This window comes from Perissodus microlepis, chromosome 3 (genome assembly GCF_051167445.1).
Source record: "Perissodus microlepis isolate ML-2025 ecotype Zambia chromosome 3, ASM5116744v1, whole genome shotgun sequence".
Lineage (NCBI taxonomy): Eukaryota > Metazoa > Chordata > Actinopteri > Cichliformes > Cichlidae > Perissodus > Perissodus microlepis.
The window spans coordinates 30927723-30948609 of record NC_140463.1 but is presented as its reverse complement, the minus strand read 5'-3'; the positions used below and the strand labels follow the sequence as shown (position 1 = coordinate 30948609).

At 38.6% G+C, this 20887-nt stretch overlaps 2 protein-coding genes across 3 annotated transcripts; one reads left to right on the top strand and one right to left on the bottom strand.

Moving 5' to 3' along the window:
• Window positions 1–5927: 5927 nt before the first annotated feature.
• Window positions 5928–7570, top strand: LOC146391164 (E3 ubiquitin-protein ligase RNF19B-like). 2 transcript variants are annotated; one of them, XM_084924008.1, is made up of 4 exons: window positions 5928–6017; window positions 6308–6415; window positions 6841–7011; window positions 7121–7570. In XM_084924008.1, the coding sequence occupies exons 1-4, from the start codon at window positions 5928–5930 to the stop codon at window positions 7568–7570; spliced, it is 819 nt and encodes a 272-aa protein (XP_084780134.1). The 2 variants fall into 2 exon arrangements, with proteins under 2 accessions (XP_084780134.1, XP_084780135.1); XM_084924009.1 differs by having other exon boundaries at window positions 5928–6024; window positions 6327–6415.
• Window positions 7571–17330: 9760 nt separating this feature from the next.
• Window positions 17331–20494, bottom strand: LOC146391163 (uncharacterized). The gene is made up of 2 exons (XM_084924010.1): window positions 20026–20494; window positions 17331–19402 (listed from the first exon to the last, which is right to left on the bottom strand). Exons 1-2 carry the CDS (start codon window positions 20165–20167, stop codon window positions 19200–19202), a joined length of 345 nt encoding a protein of 114 aa, XP_084780136.1. The 5' UTR covers window positions 20168–20494; the 3' UTR covers window positions 17331–19199.
• Between the last annotated feature and the right edge of the window lie 393 nt (window positions 20495–20887).

Here is a 20887-nt window from a genome sequence, read left to right as displayed (position 1 = left end):
TGGTTCTGGGAATGTACCAGGGCCAGGTGGCGAAGCAGACCATCGTCCGCCGACGGGCTGTCGTGACCTTCTTGCTCGTGGGAGGCTGAGTCATCAAAAGGGTAACTGGCGACCACAGTGCCACCATGCAGGCCCCCTGACAGCACAAATCCCCTCTCCTGGATCCATCTCATCACCTCCATCACCTCGGGGATATCAGCTGGATCCACGGTGGCCAGATTATAGCCAAGGGCTAATTTCCATCTGTTGTCCGGAGACTGTAGTTTGGGTACAGCAGGTGGAGGCCCAGGCAGCCGAGGTGGAGGCCCAGGCAGCCAAGATGGGGGCCCAGGCAGCCGCGTTGGTGGCCAAGGCCGCCGAGGTGGAGGCCCAGGCAGCCGAGGTGGAGGTCCGAGCAGCTGGGGTGGAAGCCCAGGCAGCTGAGGTGTAGGCCCAGGTAGCCAAGATTGAAAACCAGGCAGCAGAGGTGGAGACTCAGGCAGCCGAGGTGGAGGACTGAGCAGTTGAGGTGGAAGCCCAGCTAGCTGAAATGAAGGCCCAGGCAGCCAAGATTGAAACCCAGGCAGCCGAGGTGGAGGCCCAGGCAGCTGAGGTGGAGGCCCAGGCAGCTGAGGTGGAAGCCCAGGCAGCTGAAATGGAGGCCCAGGCAGCTGAAATGGAGGCCCAGGCAGCTGAAATGGAGGCCCAGGCAGCTGAGGCAGAAACCCAGGCAACTGAGGCGGAGGCCCAGGCAGCTGAAATGGAGGCCCAGGCAGCTGAGGCGGAGGCCCAGGCAGCTGAAATGGAGGCCCAGGCAGCTGAGGCGGAGGCCCAGGCAGCTGAAATGGAGGCCCAGGCAGCTGAGGCAGAAACCCAGGCAACTGAGGTGGTAACCCAAACAGCAGAAGTGGAGGCCCGGACAACAGGGGCGTAAACACTATTAGCTGAAGATGTAGCCTTACTAACTGGGACGGTGGTTGTAGCACAGTTAGTTGAGGTGGAAAGCAATGCAGAGATAGCTGTGCCCATAGGCTAACTAGGCTAATTAGTTCTAGCCAGTCCAAATCACTGATGTTTAAATTAGGTCCAGGATTTAGTTCTATATCACCTGGGGGTGGTCTAGCATGACCAAAATCCAAGAATCTTGTGAACAAAAGATGTTGACTCCATTTGGCTGGGAAAGTGGTATAATTATCCAGCTTTCTTGGACATGTCGAACTCCACAGAATATAAAAATGTATAAAAACAAAAAGACAAGTTGATGTCAAGATCCAGGGGTTTTTAGATGGTTTTTTAGGTGGGTTTTTTGGCAAAAGCACAGGACCTGCCAAGCTGTGTGTCTGCACCCTAGCAGCCATCTTGAAAAGAAAAAAAAAAAAAAAAAAAAAAAAAAAAAAATATATATATATATATATATATATATATATATATATTCAAATTGCTGTTCCCAACCAGTGCACAGCCTGAGATTCTCAGGCAGAAACCATTATGTGACTCTTTGCATGCATTTTCAAGTACAGACATAACACAGCGTGCAATCCAGCAGTTTACCAGACTCGGAACTAAGCCCACTGGGATTCACTTGCGTTTTGAGATTGCTAAAATGGCTATGATAGGAACTCCATTGTTTGCAGTAAGGCTTAATGACTTTTTAAAATCTATCTATCTACTCAGATCTTGTCTGAGATCAAAGTTCAGTGTTGTGCAAGACAAACCACCTTCTTGCTCTTTGTGGAGATAAGAATGTGGGCGGAGCTACAATGGGGAGCAAGATGTGTTTTGTACCCTGACAAAAAAAACATGGCAGAAAAGTAGCGATGGCCAAATGAAGCTTTCTGAAGCATTGAAACTCGTATTGAAAAATGGTTCATTACTCAAATGTTTTCAACACAGTCCTCTTTGGTGACATTTGTTGGTCAAAAATATGACGAGAAGCGTGAATCTACAAATTAAAATGAACTGCTTTCTTATGATTGCCAACTCTACAGAGCTGAGCGGATAGCTTCTCCTTAATATGTTGGAGCATGTTCTCACTCCGACCGCGTAATATACTGACGATTTGTCACGTCTTGAGGCGTTCCTCAGGAACGCGTTCCTATGATCCGTGCCAGGTTGTGGATGGAATCCAATAGATTGGGCTAGCACGTGGTGCTTTGAACACATATTTTTTGGGTGAAAATTTTGTTATGTCTACTCTATTAATAAGAAATTTTGAAGGATTGTTTAAATATATTGTTTAAATACAGGGCATGCTGTGTTCTCCGTCATCTTGTGACTTCTTTATGTTTTGTTTTGTTTTTTATTAATAGGTGAAAAAAAATTATAACTCAGGAACATAAACTAGAAAACCAGAAACACAGAGCTAGATGTTACCAGGAACCATGGTGGAGACAAGAGTGACTAGACATGAAACATGGAACACAGGGAAGGCAAAGAAACAGAAACCTAAAGCCTAAGAACTATGAATAAGCACAAGCAGAAAACCGTGAATGATAATAATCCAAGAATATAAATTAACCAACAAACACAAAACCCTGGGTCAGTAACCCAGTGCTGTGACACAGTATTTTTGTGCTGTAAGCCCCCTGCCTCCACGTGATTATGTAATTAACCAGGTGACAGGTACGTTTATATATAATATGCTATAACCTATATAATTAGAGCTATATTGTATTTCTTATGTGCGTTTTAGACCTGGGGGTAGAATTGTTTATGATTTATTTTTTATTTATGAAGGAGGATATGTCACAGAAGCTTCCATGCCCACCTGGCAGTGTATTTCGAGCAGAAAAAGTGTGTGAGTTAAAACAGCAGTCTTTTTTTACAAGGCTGGTGAAAAATCACACAAAGAAACTGAAACTTCATTTAGAGGTGCAAACTTTTTGATAAAGGACAGAAAGTGTATTCTGATGGAGAGGTTTTGAAAGAACCAGAATCAGAAAAAGGTTTATTGCCAAATGTTGAGCAGGTTTACAACATTAGGAAATTGCTGCGGTACTAGGTGCGAAACACACTGTAAGACAAACACTTAAATAAACATAGAATAAACATTAAAAGTGCTGAGCAGATTGATATATACATGAATGCAGGTGATGATCAGTGCAAAAATGGAATGATGATAATTGCAAACACTGTTAAAAGATGAGAAGAATGGCCCGGACTTTTAGGTGAAATCAAGGAGTTTGTGCAAACCAAACAAGAAGACATCCCGCTGCTCGAGGACACTGAGCAGATTCAAGATTCAAGATTTATTTATTGTCATTATGTTGCTAGAACATAACAAAAATTACAGTGGTGCCCTCGATAATTAATAAAATACAAAAGATAAATAATTAAATAAATAGGATTTTTTTAAGTTAACTGCAGAAAGTCTTTAGCTGTATTTAGGGTACAGTGACTGGATGTGAGATGTGAGCAGGGGGTCCATGAGTCCATGTATCTATACCGTTTCCTACATGGATGAACAGTAGTGTCCTTGGTGAGTGGGGTCAACAGCAATTAGTGATGTGTCGATTGCGAACGAAACGGCTCTTAGAGCCGGATCTTTGAAGTGAACGATGCGAGCCGGCTCCTTATCGCGAGCCGTGGTTTTTTTTTCCTTCTCTCACCCTGTCTCGCACTTGTTTTCGCTTCACTCTGCACGCGAGCCTTGTGCTTTGTGCTGAGCAGAGGGGGGAGGGGCGGTAGTTACACTCGCAGTAGCACAGGAACAGAGCGGGAGGGAGAGAGAGAGAAAGAGAGCCAGGGACAACAACGTCACATTAGAAAGGTATAGTAATCATCCACAACTATTTTCAGGATTCAGAAAGTTTATTCATGGAGGGCTATATGACAGAGAATATGCATCTTCTTTTTGTTTTCATACTTTAATTTATATTTAATTGTGTTGTGGTTTGCAATGCTTTGTGTTGTTTCACTTTAAATTGCTTGAAAAAAGCTGAAAATTTAAATAGTTAAAAGTTGAACTGTGACTAGTTGGTTTTTGTGTTATATGATTTATTTATTATATTTTATGTGGAGTGAATAAATAAAAGTATATTTACGGTGGCCCCTAGAGACAAAGCAGCACGTACAAACTTCAAAACACGTAAAAACTCCAAAACATATAAAAACTCCAAAACACGTACAAAACACAACAGAAGTGCTCCAGGATGCTGGGCGCAGTGTTGAGCTTTTGTTACCTAGAGGCTACACAAGCCAGGAAGTACCAACGACCGGATTTGGTGTGTGGTAGTAACAGGTAAATGAACATTGTTTTTTAAATTATTTGAACATATATGACTGCTTGTGTATAAATACACAAACAATACACATATGCTTTCAGTTGTGTAATTTTTGTGTATTTATATATAAACATATATAAATAAAACCACTTTTTTAATATTAGTAATTCCTTTTGTGCATAATTTTATATTATTGTTAATAATAAATTAATTAAAGCAACAAAACAACCTGAAGAGTCGTTTCGGAGCCGAAAGAGCCGGCTCTTTTTAGTGAGTCGAGCCGAAAGATCCGGTTCTCTAAAAAGAGCCGGAAATCCCATCACTAACAGCAATACAACTGGCCTTTCTTTGCAGTCTGCCAGCATATACTGAATTGAGGCCTGTTAGGCCTCAAATCTGCTATTACTGTAAATGTGCTATGAGTAAAATAATCCACTCGTTCTTCTACTTGAAACGTCTAATTTTCGAAATCGCGAATTCATTTCAATTTAAAAAGTAAACCAAAGCACTTGGGATGAGTCCACAGCAACAGTCTGTGTTTCGAGTGTTATTGAACCATGCTGCCGCCTCTTAGCCGTGCTTACCCGTTTTCAGATGTGATTTTAAAATGGACTCACAGCTGGAAGTACACACAGACCCTGGAGACTCGTGATTCCTGGTGAATTTAATACTTATTTTAATTTTTAAATGTGTGGCTGTCCTACTTCTGGCTGAGCATTAAAATAAAAGCGGAAGTCCTAAAAACTGCGAGAGCTGTGCCAACAAGGTAAGACATAACATTTCTCTCTTTATTAAATTGGCTGTTAATATCTTCAGTTTACCCATTTAAATAACTACGAAGCCTCCTTCATGTTTAATTTTATCTTCTTTTAAAATATTACATAAAATGATGTGGACGTGTTTACTACCTTGTAATACAAATCTAATAAGAAAGAGAAACGTTAACGTCCTGCAACAAAGTTAAAGGCAGCTGGAACTGAGTGACTCACCTCACCTGACACGAGATTTTTTAATAAGATGTCTTAAGAATGAGAGCTTCTGGATTCAAAACCCTTCACGTTTGAAGTACTCTTTGTAAGGGACACGCATAAGCTAAAACATTCTTTTAAATGTTATTTAACTGAAACTCAGCACACGAGCCTTTATCACGGAGTGAAACAGAGACTATGAACACATAGAGTGTGCAGTGTTCAAACTTTCATCTAGGATGGGAGTGGAAAATTCCACCAGTAAAACTCCAGCAATATGAGGAATCTTAGAAAACCTGGACTGATGCAAGAAGACATTAACAAACATTCACTGTATTCAGTCCAACAGAGACAATAAGAAGACCATACAGTGACACCAACCACAGATAACATGAATGCATCTTCAAAAGCAAATAAAGTTTATAAAAATAAGTAAAATTGTACTTTTCCTCTTCATAAAGGCTCTGCACTTATTCTGGTGCTGTAAAGTGCTTGAAGTTTGAATTACTAAAACTTCTCAATAATTAACAGCAGACAACTAATTAAAATCATTTTTTATTTGTTTGGTTGTTTGTTGTTAAATAAATATTTGCATGTAAACAAAAAATAAATATGAGACTCCTCTTTTAATTTTACAGCAGTTTGAGCTTGTAGGCTGTAAATCTCTAGGTTTTTTTATGCGTTTATGCGTCTGTATGCAGGCTGACATGTTAATATAAATCTTATGTTACAGTATTTGTAGTGCTGGATCCCCAGAATGAGTATTCGTGGACAGGATCAGGTGGAGAAGAAATACGACCCTCTAGACACCACCCTGAAGTTTGTCAACAGGGAGGATGACTTGGATTCATCATGTAAGATTTGTTTTATTTTTACTGAATATAATTTATATTTGGTGTTTTGTTTCTGTTCTGGAAGCAGCAGCTAGACTCCAGCACAGATCAGAGCAGACATCAAAGACAGATATGATGGTGATTAAGTCAGACACAGTACAAAAGGAGGAGTGGGGATAGAAAGCAGCTTATGATGCACTCTGTGTGGGATTTGTTGGATTTGGATGAGTCGAGGGGTAGCTTGACATGCAAATCTAGTTTGACTTTGTTTCCTCTCTAAACTAACAACATGTTTGATTTGTTGTCGTCCACTCCCTCCTCAGGTGATGACTCTCTCAGAGCAGAGATGTCCTGCGGCCACGCTGTTACTCCTGAATCTCTGACACGTTGGTGTCGCTCTCTGCTGGATGAGGTATGTCGTGTCTTTGTGGCCCTTTATTTTTTCTTGTAAATAAAGTTTCATGTTTAATTTGGATAACAGTGGTGCAACAAAGTTCTATTTAAGTTTTGAGCTCTGTTAAAATAAATCTTTTTTTAGCTAAAATTATTATACAAATGTTACCTTTTAGGTCAAGATCCTGCTTTTTTATAAATTGTTTAAGCTAAATAGTTGGGTACTACTGGTACTCGTTTCAAGGAATAAGTTACTTTTTTAAAAGGTTATCATTGTGTGTTTGTCAGATTTGATTGTGAAAATAGCCAGTAGCTTATTAGATATAAATGTAACAAAGTACTATTATAATTATTATAATTAAAGTACGAACCTTGAAGATTTGGACTTCAGTTCTTAGTTATTTCTCTGATTATACAGAGATTCATTTTTGTTGTTGTTTTCAGGGGAATTACAAATTCAGATGTCTGGCTTTAGTGGACGGCACCAAGCAGTGTAATACAGAGTGGTCGTACCAGGAGGTGCGCAGACTGGCTGATCTGACTGTGGAGGAAATGCAGCACTTTGAAGAGAGCATGGCCCGTCTGGCTCTTGCAGACCACTGTGAGGTTCAGGAAGTAAGTGAATTATGGTTATTATTGTGACCTTTCAGCTTATTTCACTTTGATAAAAATGTTTAAATTGGAGGTCTCTTTCTTTTCTTTAAAACACTGTTTCCCACATCAGTGTCCACAGTGTAAAACAGATGTAGAGAGGAAGGATCTGTCCAACCTGTGTGTCCAGTGTGTCGTATGCACAGCTGATCAGAAGAAGAAATACCAGTTCTGCTGGCAGTGTCTGAAACCGTGGAAGGGTTCAGGCCTTCGATCTGACCGCTGTGACAACGACGGCTGTGAGAACAAGGACCTGCAACTCATGCAGACATGCAAAACCATCAGTCTGCCTGAGGTGGAGGGCGTCACCGGCTGCCCCTCCATAAGACTCTGTCCTACATGTGGCATGAGGGTGGAGCATAACAGAAAACACTGCAAAAATATCAAATGTCCTCGCTGCAAATTGGAGTTCTGTTTTGTCTGCCTGAAACTAAAGCGTGAATGTTCCAGTTCACCATACAGAATGTGCCCCAGTGGGGTCGCTCCAAGGCAGACCTCCATCCCTGTGTGGAGCAAAACATGAAAACAAGACACATGAACAATTTAAGAGAATGTTTATATTTTCCTTCAAGGTTTAACAGTTGTTGATATAAAAAAAAAATTATGTTGTGTAACTCAGCTCCAAAAGACACTTTGAGCTCTATTTTGTCAGCCTTTGTTTCTCTGCCTCCCACTGGCTGAACTTTAAATTGCACAACAAGAGACTGTTTGTTCTCTTCTGTAAGTCACTAAATGTGCAGAGAGATCATTATACATCTTTTACTCAGACATGTCTTTGAATATGAAATATGAATAAATTTTTATCAGCACTCAGTTTATTACAAATGAAATCTTAGCATCATGCATCAGGTCTTCTTGTGAGACAAAATGTTAGCCTGTAGTTTAAGCGCATTGTGAAAAATAAAGAAATTATAAAAAGTGCTGTTTTTTTCTGTTTTGTTTCAACATGTGCAGAGTGGATCAGTAGCTCCTAAATTATAAGCATTAAACAAAATGATTGATTAGAAAGAAATCAAAGGAGATCTTTGTATTATATTAGTGATTGATGAGTAAAAATCTGGATCACTGGATATTATTTATACAAGTTAGCACTTGTATTTCATAGAGGCAACAAAATCATCCATTATAGAGATTCTGAATTTGTAAATTCTGTTGTCCAATCTTGTGCACAGAAATATTCATAACATCACTTTTTCTCAGAAGAAACTAACCGATCTTAAACAAGCCAGCCTAGAACAAAGAAAATCAGACTGCCTGACTTTGCTGCTGTGTTTTGTTCACCATCATATAATCTTGTGTCTTTACACTTTACACCTTCTTCCCATAATGGTTTTTCTCCTTTGGACAAATCTATCACCTTCCTTTCCTCACCTCTTTTTTCACTTCCCTGGTCCGTCTCTCTTGCAGCTGTTTTTCTGCCAGAAAAACTGGCAAAAGTTTTTGGAACTTGTTTGTATCCTTTTTTCTTTTTTTTTTAGTTTGTTTTGCATGCATTGCGTAGTGAGGAAAATACACAACAATGTCACTGAGGGGGTCAGTTCGTTCTACGTTTCCTTGTGTTTTTACGCAGTGCCAAAAAAAAATTCTCTGTCAGTTCGGATTTAGTTATTTAATGAAATTCAACTCGTAATAACGCGCACAAAATGTATTCTAAATAATCACAGTGATCCAAAGAAAACAAGGGTTAAAAAAAATATGGCAACTCCCTCAGTCCCTCAAGCAAGGAAAACAACAAACAACAAACAAAAAAGACACAAACATTTTACTTCCTAAAACAGAAAGCGCATGAGATCTGTTGGCAGTGTTTGAAGTCGTGGAAAGATGTGCTCTTGCCACTGCGTCAATCACAACCTCGAACTTCCCAAGTCCCAAACTACAAGTATACTGCCCTCACTTATGTTCAGGGGGTTGACATGAAGGAGGACAGTATACATATATATCATATCTATACATATATATAACAAACATGCTGCTTTAAATAGAACAAAGACATGAAATGTGCTGGTTAATATTCATTTCAGTTTGTTGAGCTCATCCTTAAATAAATAATGCTTCAAATGTAACAGATTTTTTGGTATCCATCCACAATCTGCTGATTATTATCTCCTTGAGAACAGGCTGTTTATACAAAAAATAAAGCTTATAGTAGTAATTTTTATCTCTGAAAAGTTCACATAACACATACAGGATTTGTCAAAAATGACTTTTTAAAAACAACCAAAGTCGAACAATGAGATTTAGGTAAGCAAGTATAATTCAAGACTTTTATTTAATGGCCTTCTTGTCCAAATTTGGGGGATTTGTTCATGGAGATTAAACCATGATAAGAAACACTGACACCTCCCGAGAAGAGGCACTAAATTAAGAAAAGAATAAAGAAAAAACAAACATTAGTGACAATGGGGAGAAATGCAAAGAGCAGGACACACTTTTTTGTAACTGTCAGTAACTCAAGGACATTTTTCTTTTTGCTGAGTTGAATCATTTACTAAATGAATATGATGTCATGAACTGAAGTAGTGTTCATTAAATATTTCAAGAGTTTGAGTGCTACTGATACCAAATGTTTCACTGGCTCTTCATTATGTGGCAAAGCAACAGCTGATTTATACAAACTACTAATCAAAATAAATCATAAAGACAAAATCTGTGGAAACGGGACTTCATCATCATCTTTAGTTCTGTGGGGTGAGTAGAAAACATTCTCTCAGTTCTCTGCCTTAGAAAGCTTTCCTTTCACCACAGCTGAGCAAGCTTCAGTGGAGCTTGTAGAGAATCTCTCTGATATGACTGGGGGGACTTCCCAGTTTGCTCAGGAGTCACTGGGCACCTGGACCACTGACATGTTATTCTGTAATGTTTGTGAAAGGATTTACATGTCAGCTAGGTTTTCCATACTTTGGTTTTTGGGACCCTTGCTTCTTCCTTCAACATCTTGTTCAGGTTACCCCCCTCTAAGATTTAAAACTAACGATAGGATGCGTGAGAGTGCCACTGTCCAACAGCTCATTTCCTTCAAAAATAATCCGCTGTTGATCTGAAACAGACACAGAAGATAAAAGTGAAGAATCACACCGACTGTCAAGCAAGGCTGAACATTTCTGCAAAACTACTGAAGAGACTCAAGCATCATTTAACAATTAAAATTATAAAAAAAAAAAAAAAAAAAAAAAAAATCAATCAATCAATCTCCGGGGAGGTCACGTGATGCACCGACTTGATGCTAAATTACTGTAAAGTTGTGCATTGGTTAATGGTATTGGTTAATGGTAATCATGTGACTGATGCAACCCAGATCCTTTTATTTAGCAAAATTGGGATTAATAGTTACAATTTATTGTTGAGGGGCCAATTGTTCCCCGGTAACAAGTGAACCACCTAAGCCCAGGATAAACCTGGAAGTTACATGGATAAGATGAAAATCCTGCCTCGTACAGTCCTCTGGCAGAAGACTTTTTTTTTTATTATTTTGCACAAACTGTAAATACCAACTTGTCTTAAATTCTCTAAATATTAAATACTTGTTTTTATTATTATTTTCATTAGTGCTATTTTCTTGTTATTTTCTTCTTAATATAACTGCACACTTTCTAATGTGTGAGGAGCACGAGCCAAAGAATTTCATTATGGATAAATGTGGCTACACTGTTTATCTGTACATGACAATAAAACTTGAAACTTAGATTGAATTTCGCAAACTTTAAGGACTTTGGTCAATAGGACTGCGAGAGCTGCTATAATAATGTTTAGTCTATCTGAAGCCAGGAAAGAAATCAACAAAAAAAATACCAACTGTGGAAGTGAACAAACTTATCAATATGACAATTCTAGCGTCAAGACACGGGGGAAAGTGACGGATTATAATTGAGGTATTTGAATTGACATTTCGAAGAAAGTTATGTTTTTATCCCATCAGCTGAAGTCTCATGGGGTTTAACAGTTTCCCAGCAAATAAAGAATAAATATAAAAAAAAAAAATATGAATTCATACGTAGGATTAGTCGGCATGAAAATTTTATATAAGGTCAGAAAGAAGGCTATAAATATATGCTCTGTTTGAGAACCGTGCATTAATTCTTGTTAAACAATAAAGTTGTTATATAATAAGAGTGAATCTAAAAATTCATCTTTCTATTGTCTGCACACAGAGTTCTCAGGGATCCTAAGGAGTGTAATCTGGAACCTAGTGTGGCAGCACGAGGTGAGAATAAAGTAAATACTCTTCACAGTTTAAAAGACAACGCCACTCTGGGAATTTCACCCAGAGAATACTGGAAGTAACACTAATCACCAAGAAGGCAGTTAGGTTTGTTATACTCAGTACAGAGACGAGGTTCAATGATAAAACAAGTTGACAATTTATTAATAATTATTTAAAACACCGTATAAAAGCACAATCATAAATATCCATGTACAAATATGCTTAAAAAAAGTATTCAGAGCTGAGGCTTACCAGTGGAGGGGCAGGGATGCCACGCACAAACTCAAAAAAAGAAACACACCAAGACACAAGTGCAACACAAAATCACACACTCACACTAATAAACTAAACAAGGCAGGTGTGTACACTCAAAGGATCCCATCACCAAGGTACCCTAGTCTCCTCCACGTCGGCATTCCGCATCTGAATAAAAGAAACAAAGAAATGTTAATATATTACAACAAAACTAATATAGCGCTGGGGGATAACCCAACTGCAGGACCACACTGGTGATCTGCAGCTAGAAAAAGGGCCTCCCACCAGTGGCGTAACAGAAATCCAAACAACAGATCAAAACAACAGAAAAACAACATACAATCTGGATAAAACTTTAAAATCTGGAGCAAACGGAATCGCCGTATTGCTCCAACTTGCCGTCTGCCCGACTATAAGTTAATCATCCGGTCAATTAATATGTACGCCAGCTGACTCCCATAACCGGCATGCATATGGCCGCTGTCCACGCCGACGTCCACTTTAAAAAGCTGGCAGCAGCAGGAAAAGAAACCTCGCAACGGGAACAGACGGTAAAAGCAAAGCAAAGCAGCACTTCAGTTAGCGTAGCGTTGCGTAAAACTAAGGCCCACACTTCCTGCAAAGCAGGGGCGGAGCGTGGGGGTGGCTTACTGGGCTTAAGCCCGGGTTGTTTTTTCAGAAGCCCGGGGTCTTTTGGAGTGTAATTTTTTCATAGTTAGATGCCTGGCTGACAACTGTATAAAACAAAAAGTACACACAATATTCGAAGCACATAGTGCACACTGTGGGAATTTACGACTGTGCGTGAATCCCCCCTGATATAGAGATTGAAAATGTGACGTCACTCAGGGGTAAAACCGCAAAGAATTCTGGGAACTCGTGGCAAGAGGTACTAGCGCACGCAGGCTTTCAATTGAAATCAGTTATACAGCGATAAAAAGAAACACAAAAAATGGCAAGAAGCTGTTGTATTATTAACTGCAATAGCCGGTCGCATGACAGCCACGGGAAGCCGACGGGTAAAGAGATCGGTTGTTATCGGATTACGTCGTTGAAGAGAAATTGTTCGAGCCATGTTTCCGAAGTAACAAAGAGGCGACTGGATTGCAGCCATTCAAAGACAAAATATAACGTCCCAGAACACTCCAGCTCACAGGTTAGTCTGCTCCAAGCATTTCCACAAAGGTCAGTCTGCTGTTGTAGTTAATGCGTCATTTTTCTTAACATAATTGGTGATATAGGTTACAAGCAAGTCTGGCGCTGAACAGAAATTGTCGCGCTATGCTCCTTTATTTATTGTGCATAAACAGTGAATTGTCCTGACACAATATTGTGTTTCGCTTCTGTTATTACCATGGTACATTGACAAAAACATATACTTTTATTCACAGGATAAAACAGTTGTTTTGTATCACTAATTGCCCAGTACGATTACAGCATACAATATTATTGTCACTGCTACATTTCTGTGATGCGAACCAGAAATTATTTCCACTACTAATTAATTACCGTTGAGCTCAAAGGTCCTATTAATAAACGGTTAACGAATGTGTATTTATGAAGACGATTTGTGAGACTGGTAAACTTATGATATGTACGATGGTCTTTACTTTCTACACGGTGCATTTCAAGGTCCTGTACCCATCCGTCGGTAAACTGTACCTGGGCTTGTTGCAGTGACCTGAAGTTACTAAACTTCACGAGTGTGCACTCACTCCAAGAACCGTATAATTATAAATATGAGCGTGGTGAAAGTTGGGCAGCACGCTAACGTATTTTGTCCCTCTGTGTGCTCGTAAGGGTCTAACCCTTTCACTGGTTTGATTTTTTTCCTCGTATCTTTTCTTTGACTTTTCATCAAGTCTGTCTTTGTACGGACCGGCATTGTTCTCCTTCGTTTTGTACATACCTTTTTGGGGGGCAAAGAAAAAGCAAGAATTTATTGGAACCGAAGAATGAACGTTTTGCGGTGCTGCAAATGCTTGCATTTGATGCAGGTACTTGGATTGTTTTACCACGAGTTCCCGGCATGCAATGCGCGAAAGTCACGTGGTCTGTCAATCTCTATTGGTATGATCCGAGCTCAGGGACTAAGCGACTGAGCGAGAGGGCGGGGCAGCTGCTGCCTGTGAGTGCGCTGTTGGAGAAACGGAGCCAGCCATACTAAGGAGAGCTTAAGTTTGACCAGGTACCAAAGCAAATCATCCGTACCGTACAAATAATGTAAATATGACGGTGTATCACGAAAGATTGATATCAAACTGATCACTTGACCAATATTACGTTACTTGCTCTTCAAGTGAATCAACAAATGGCGAAATGAAAAGCCGAACAACAACAATGCTGTTTCTTTAGAGAGTCTTCGCTTACATGTGTGTTTATTTCATATTTTCAGTTGTTTCCCTCCACGGATAAATAAATCGGTTTCAGTAATGCACTGATATACAAGAATGGACATAAGGGGCTTCTTTCAAAGAAAAAACTCTGGTAGTATTTTATATATTATGCTTTGTATGTTGTTCAGTATATTTCTATGCAAAACAAGAGGAACTTCAATACACAGCAGTATATTCACAGTTGAAACCAGATATTTACATACACTTTATGGAAAACACAAGAACATTTTTTTACTGTACAACATCAATTTAGAGTAAACTTGTTTTGGATAAATAAATATTGAAATATCTTTTGAATTAGTTAAATGTCAGAATAAAGAGAGACAGAGCTTCCTATTTTTTAATCACTTTCATCAAATTTAGGAGTACATATACACTAAGTTTATTGTTAATTAATAAGAAAACTCCAGACGATTCCATTCTGAGCTGAAGAAGCTTCTGATAGGTTAGTAGAGTCCATGTGAGTAAATTGGTGGCACACCTGTGGATGCATATAAGGTAAAACACAGAGCCTGTTTCTTTAACATGGGAAAATCAAGAGATGTCAACCAAAACACCAGAAAAAGAATTGTGGAGCTCCATAAGTGTGGCTCAATTTTGAATACAATTTGGTGCCATTTACAATTAAGAAATACAGATAGTTTCTCTCTTTACTCTTAAAGTTAACAAATATGTTTTTTATATTTATCAATCTAAAAAAATAAACATTTAGTCTGATTTGATGTTACAATTAAAAAAGTGTTTGTGTTTTGATCTGAAGAGTACATAAATATCTGGTTTCAACTGTATATTTGATGATTGTCAGCACAAAGAGGGAGAGAGAGGAGCAGAGAGGGAGAGAGAGGAGAATGAGGACAGAACAGAGATGGAACAAGAGCAGGTGAGACACACATGTTAGTCAAATGGTTGTTTACCAAAAGTATCACCGTATCATAGGTCCTCATGTATCTTGTACCTAGTGTTTCTTTTTAGGTTTACTATTTTTCAAATTCTACATTTATTAAGTTATGCAGGCTTGTTTGCACAACAAGGCTAAATAATTATATAAACTTTTCTCAATCTAAATAGTGTACTTTGGTAGAATTAAAAAATAAGTGTAGTGCAGGTCTATGATAATTTTTAGTGCTACTATCATCTAGTTCTGATTCTGGTTCTGTCTTGGTTAAGTCCTAAGTAGTCCTGATTTTGAACTGTTGTAGTCCTGTTTTAATTCCGGATCAGTTCTGGGTCTGGTTGAACTGGGGTTTAGTCCTCGTGTCTTGATAAAGCCCTGACTTTGTTCTGCCTCGCTGCTTAATTAAAAAACTAGTTTAAGGTGTCCTGCATATGTGATATATATTTTTCCCTATATGAAGTCATTCTTTTTTGAACAAAACTCAAAACAGAGCCAATTAATCTTTCAGTCATTTCTTAACCCCCCCCCCCCCAAAAAAAAAAAAAAAATCCCACATGCATACTACCCTTTAGGGCTAAGCCCCGGGTGTTTCAAATGTCTGGCTCCGCCCCTGCTGCAAAGAATAAGTAATTACTATAAAAGAATAAAAGGCAGAGATCGTAAAAAAATTGAATTACGTACCGAGTAAACCGCGTCATGAAACATGAGCAGAGTGGCTCATAGGAGGCTTCTACAGCTATGACCTAAAAACAATATCTGTTTACCAGAGGTGGAAAGTAACGAATTACATTTACTTGCGTTACTGTAATTGAGTAGTTTTTTTGTGTATTTGTACTTTTTAAAGTCATTTTTCAAGTCTGTAATTTTACTTTCACTTAAGTATATTTTTTAAAAAGTATTGTAGTTCGCTACGTTTTCAATCACACCTGTTACTGAGTAAATGAAAAAAAACCAAAAAAAAAACATTGCGCTTCGGAAATACTGCAGGGAATGATGGGCAGTAGAACAAATTGGCGCTAAGGTCACGTTAAAGATGGAGTCTGACATCGGTGTTACGGATCCAGCGAAAAAAGAAGCCCCGTCGAATTCTGCTGACCCTGAACTCGAAGAAACGGATGTGAACCCCTGGCCGTATTTAAGGGACCATTTCGGCTTCAAGTGCAAGAAAGGCAACAGCTTTATTATGCAGTGTAAGCTGTGTTTGCCCAGAGAGACCGAGTTAGCAGCTTTTAAAAATTCCACATCAAACCTGCGCAAGCATGTAGAGGTAAGTTAAATACAACTCGTACCGTTATGGTAGCAAAAAGGCTGTGTTCAAATTAATCACATTAAGTTAAGACATCTGTGAAGAACACAGATAACATTGGTTGGTACTAGCAACTTGCTGTAATCAGGCACGTTGTTGTCCACGCAACTTACATTTTTTTTACTGGGTTGGTAAATTGCCAAAAGAAAATGTGTTTACCTACGTTTTTCCTGTTTGTTAATAATAATAATTTATTTTTTAAAAAAAAGTTAAATTAAAGACAGAAGCGGCTACTTTCTTACTTAACCCACATATGTTCACACTGCAGGCAAAAGAATAACAGAGCGCTCACTTACCTTAGATTAGTCAAAGACAGCTGACTTCTGTTACTTGTTAATTAGCACTTGCAACCTCCCGTTAACTAGCCTGTTACTGTCCAATAAAAAAAAAAAAAAAAAACACGAGGTATATTGGTATAATTTACCAGCGGTAGCTATGTAATGCATTGATGTCTTATTAGGGATGTCAAAAAACTTTCTCTCAAACTTAACACTGGCCTGCCTGCCTCAGCTGCCTTCGAGCGTCTCTTTAGCTGTGCTGGACTACTGTTCACTGCAAAGTGAGCAAGGATGAACTCTACTAACTTTGAAAATCAACTGCTCCTCAAAATTAACAGGAAGTTCAGAGAGTAACACTCTAGGATGGATACAGGAACTTTAATCTAGAGGTACAGTAGGGCAGGGCCAAGTTTAAAAAATTAAAAAACATTTTTAAAGCAGCTGCCGTTCAGTTCAGTACTTGTTCTCTTATTTGACAGTTTAGAACACATTCTCATGTGAAAGAATGATATGGTTTTGTATTGAAAACACTGTGATACCTGACAGTTTGGTTGGTTTGGTTTGGTGACCATTATCCATTTTCATGTATAGACTTGCAGTTTAACTGCCACTGCACTTTAATTTGTAAAGTTTTTCTTTTCACTAAAAAAGAACTACTTTGAGATTTATATCCCACTGTCTTTTTTTGCACTACTCAGAAGCGGCTGTCCTCCTGCTGACAGAAAAGTAACTATGTAACTTTTACTCTGAGTACATTTTAAATGAGCTACTTTTTACTTTTACTTGAGTACATTTTTAGACAGGTAATTTTACTTGTACTTGAGTATAATTTCAGCAAAGTAATAGTACTTTTACTTGAGTAAAATATTTTAGTACTCTTTCCACCTCTGCTGTTTACCACCAAGTAAGGTAATGTACACACTACAATGAGTAAACACCTACCAGCCGCGATGGAGGCTTCAGAATGATCTCTGCAACACCAAAAGGAAGTCAGGTGACCAAAAAGGAGATCACAGGTAAGCGATCCAGGAATGCTCAAATGGCCACTATTTATACTAGCGCCCCCTAATGCGCCAGGCTGAAAGTGGGTTGAACCAAGGAATAACATTCATCCTGCCACAATCGCCAGCATAAGTTTTCATGGCAATATATACTAGTGAGAAGTGAACCACAAAGAAGCATATACGTTTGTGCTTGTTAGCTAATTTTACTGCTTCACAATTTTCCTTAAATACAATACAATGAAATGCATCTGTATAATTATCTAGAAATGCACAGACATATAACACCACAGCTCAAGGGTAAAAATGTCACATTACAGCAAGCTTTCACTCTGTCTTTCAGAGCTTTTACCTGAGATATCAGACATATATGAAAAACAGTGCCTTATTTTTTTCCTTCAGATGTTTCATGGTCATGCTGTTAAACTCCTCATCAGTGTTGCACAGATCGATCCACTTCGTTTCACCCCTTAGTCCTTGAACCTTGACCCAGTAGACCGTCCCCATTTTTAGCTTTTTGGGATGAGAATTTCTGTGCTCCTTTAGATTCTGTCAATAATAATGGTAACGACACTGACACAAGTTGTCTGCGCTCAGCAGACATCAGAGTCTGATGCCAGAGGGCTGAGGATACTTTCAGTTTCACCTAAATTCTTCTAATTTTTCCAAGTTCTGTTATGCTCTGTCGTTGGTACAAAGATCATCAACGCAGTTTTGAAATGGGACAGAACCCAGTCATTTCGAAGTGGAATAACCTTTGGATGAAAGGTCTTTTTGAAATCCAAAATCTCTGGGGATAGTGAAGGCGTTACTCACCACTCACTATATTAAAGCTTTAAAAAGTCACGTTTTTTTAATTTATTTATTTATTTTTCAGCTGCTTTTTCATTTTCAGTCTAATACCTGAGCATTGAGAGACTGGGGTCTGGGATTGTTGAATCATTGAAGCATGAAGAAGGCACTAAACTCAAGAGATGAACCAATGTTCTTTCTACAAACAACAGACAACTTTACATTGGGTGTATGGAGAAGAGACAGACTTTATAGGTTCATAGAACAGATACATTACATTTTGTAAGATGTATTTTTTTTTTTAAGTTCTGCCTTTGACATTTAGGTTTTCAAATAATTTCACTTCACATCATGTTTTCTTTATTCAGCCTGAGCAAACAAAGAACATGTCATAAATACTTTGAAAGAACTTGTTGTTCCAGGAAACAAATACACACCAAACAAACGCCAACAGCATAAACACAATTGTCTCTGATCCTGTGAGTCAGGCTGAAAATATCTGACAAGTTCAACGATTAATATGTGTTGAGTGACTTGTTCAGGTCCACTGACACCAAGTTTCACTTTCTATCTCTATCACATTTGCAAGAATTCACACATCACCTGTACAATCAGGCGTGTTTCTATTGCAGTTGTTTGCAAAAATGTAAGACACAGATTATAAAAAATATAGAGGAATACACAATTTATTCTTGCTATAAATTAAAATGGTGCACATGTGGTGAACTTGTTTAAGCTTCAAAAGGGGAAGTTTAACTAGTTTGTGTGGCAAAGAAGCAAAAAACAAACAAACAAAATCACAGAAATTGGATTTTCAATACATCCATACCCTCAATATCATAGAAAGCATATTCTATTGTTTAAGCCTCCTTTCAACAGATGTCTTACTATCTATGATGAGCAAACTTTACCTGCCACTTCAAGAACAGGCACGTAAATAATTGTAAAAAAGTAAAACAGAAGTTTTTGTTTTGGAAGTTTAATAAAAATGTATTTCAGTTGGACCTGCACAGCATCTAGTTGTGTTATTAAAATGATAACTTCAGAGATTCCATACTTCGATTTTTGCCAGTCTTGTCCCCCATCCCTCTGTTTTCATGAATAAGTCCACCTCCTCCAGCAAACCTCCTTACTACTTGGATGACAGACATGTGCTGGATTCCATAGTCAGACAGAAGGGCATCATCTTCATCCAGATTCTTATCTGTGAATATCAGCCGCAGATGCTCCCCTTGTACACACACACACACACACACACACACACACAAGCATGGGGTTACTTATAATATTATGTTCAGTGTTTTAGTTTTGCAGTTATAGACTTCCTAAAGAGTGTAAGTTTGGTAACTGGAGGCTTTCTAAAATCACTGATGGTAGAAAACACATTTAATGACAGCTTAACCTAAAAACAAAGCCTAATGGTAATCATGAAGTACACATACTTGAGTAATGTAGTGTGTTTAGCCAGATGTTTAGTGTCTTTTTCTTTGTTTGTTTGTTTTTTTTTGTACTGTTTAATTTTTGTTCTCATTGACAAACAGCTGATCTATTAAACTGTGCTACACAATGGCACCTAATTTAGCTTTAGATTTGACAGTAACACGTTATTGCTGCTTCCTTGTTTAATGTAAATATAGAATGTTAACTTGTAAAGAGGTGTTATAATGTTTTCATATGTAATAAAGCTTGGTCTCGACCCAACACAGTTTAATTTGTATCTTTTTTCAGAAAACCTTTAAACAGTCTTAATGTGCATCAATAAAACTACATTTCAGACGGTACATTGCTATCTGTTGTCTTCTGCCATCAGGTCGGAAAAAGCGCGTTACTCATGTTTCGGCCAGTGTTCTTTACCTGCAAGCCACGGAAACTTCTCCCATATTTTTTCCTTCAGCTGTCGCACTGTCATGTTCTTAAACTGCTCCGCAGTTCTGCACAGGTTGACCGCCACTTTAGGCCCGACTCCAAAAACAATAACCTGGTAGATCTTTCCCATTTTGTGCTGACTTGTGTGTCACTGGCTGTGTTCCTAAAGTTGTTGGCGCGGACACTGGTAATGGCCCTTCAGGTTGTTGTTCACGATTTGGGTACATCAGATGAGTGACGATACTCTTCTACTGTTATTATTGGTGGGATCGAAGGCGTAACATCCAAAGGTTGAAAAAACACCCTAAAGGAACAAATGACTATTCTGACCGCACCCCCAAACAAATTTGACGCCAAATTTCTCCGATATCGCAAGTTGCTGTTTCTGCCCTGGTCTCGGCGTTTGTAAAGTGAGGCGACTGCGTGAAGACACGAATGTACGACCGTAGCTTCCTGATTTCTGTGCGTTGGGTTTTGACTTCTTCTCTTCTTATATCAGCCCTGATGTAGTATTGTTTGATGGGTGACACCTATCGTTCAGGAAGAGACTTCAGCGGCCACATGCTCTGTAAATTGTAATTTGGCATGTAGACTGGAGCAGCCAGGGGATCTACTGTTCTATCTCCTGAGTCATAGAAATAAGTGTCAGACATTTTCAAAGACTCGATATTACTGTGAAACAATTGCTTCAAATATTTAAGCATTTACATTTCAAAAAACCTTGCTTTGTAAAGCTCCCCCCTCTCAGTTCCACAATATGTTGCACACAGTAAAAAATGTATTATCAAATCCATAATTAAAAATGCTGCTTATATGTAAAAGCCTGAACAATATTAAGTCACTCTATTTA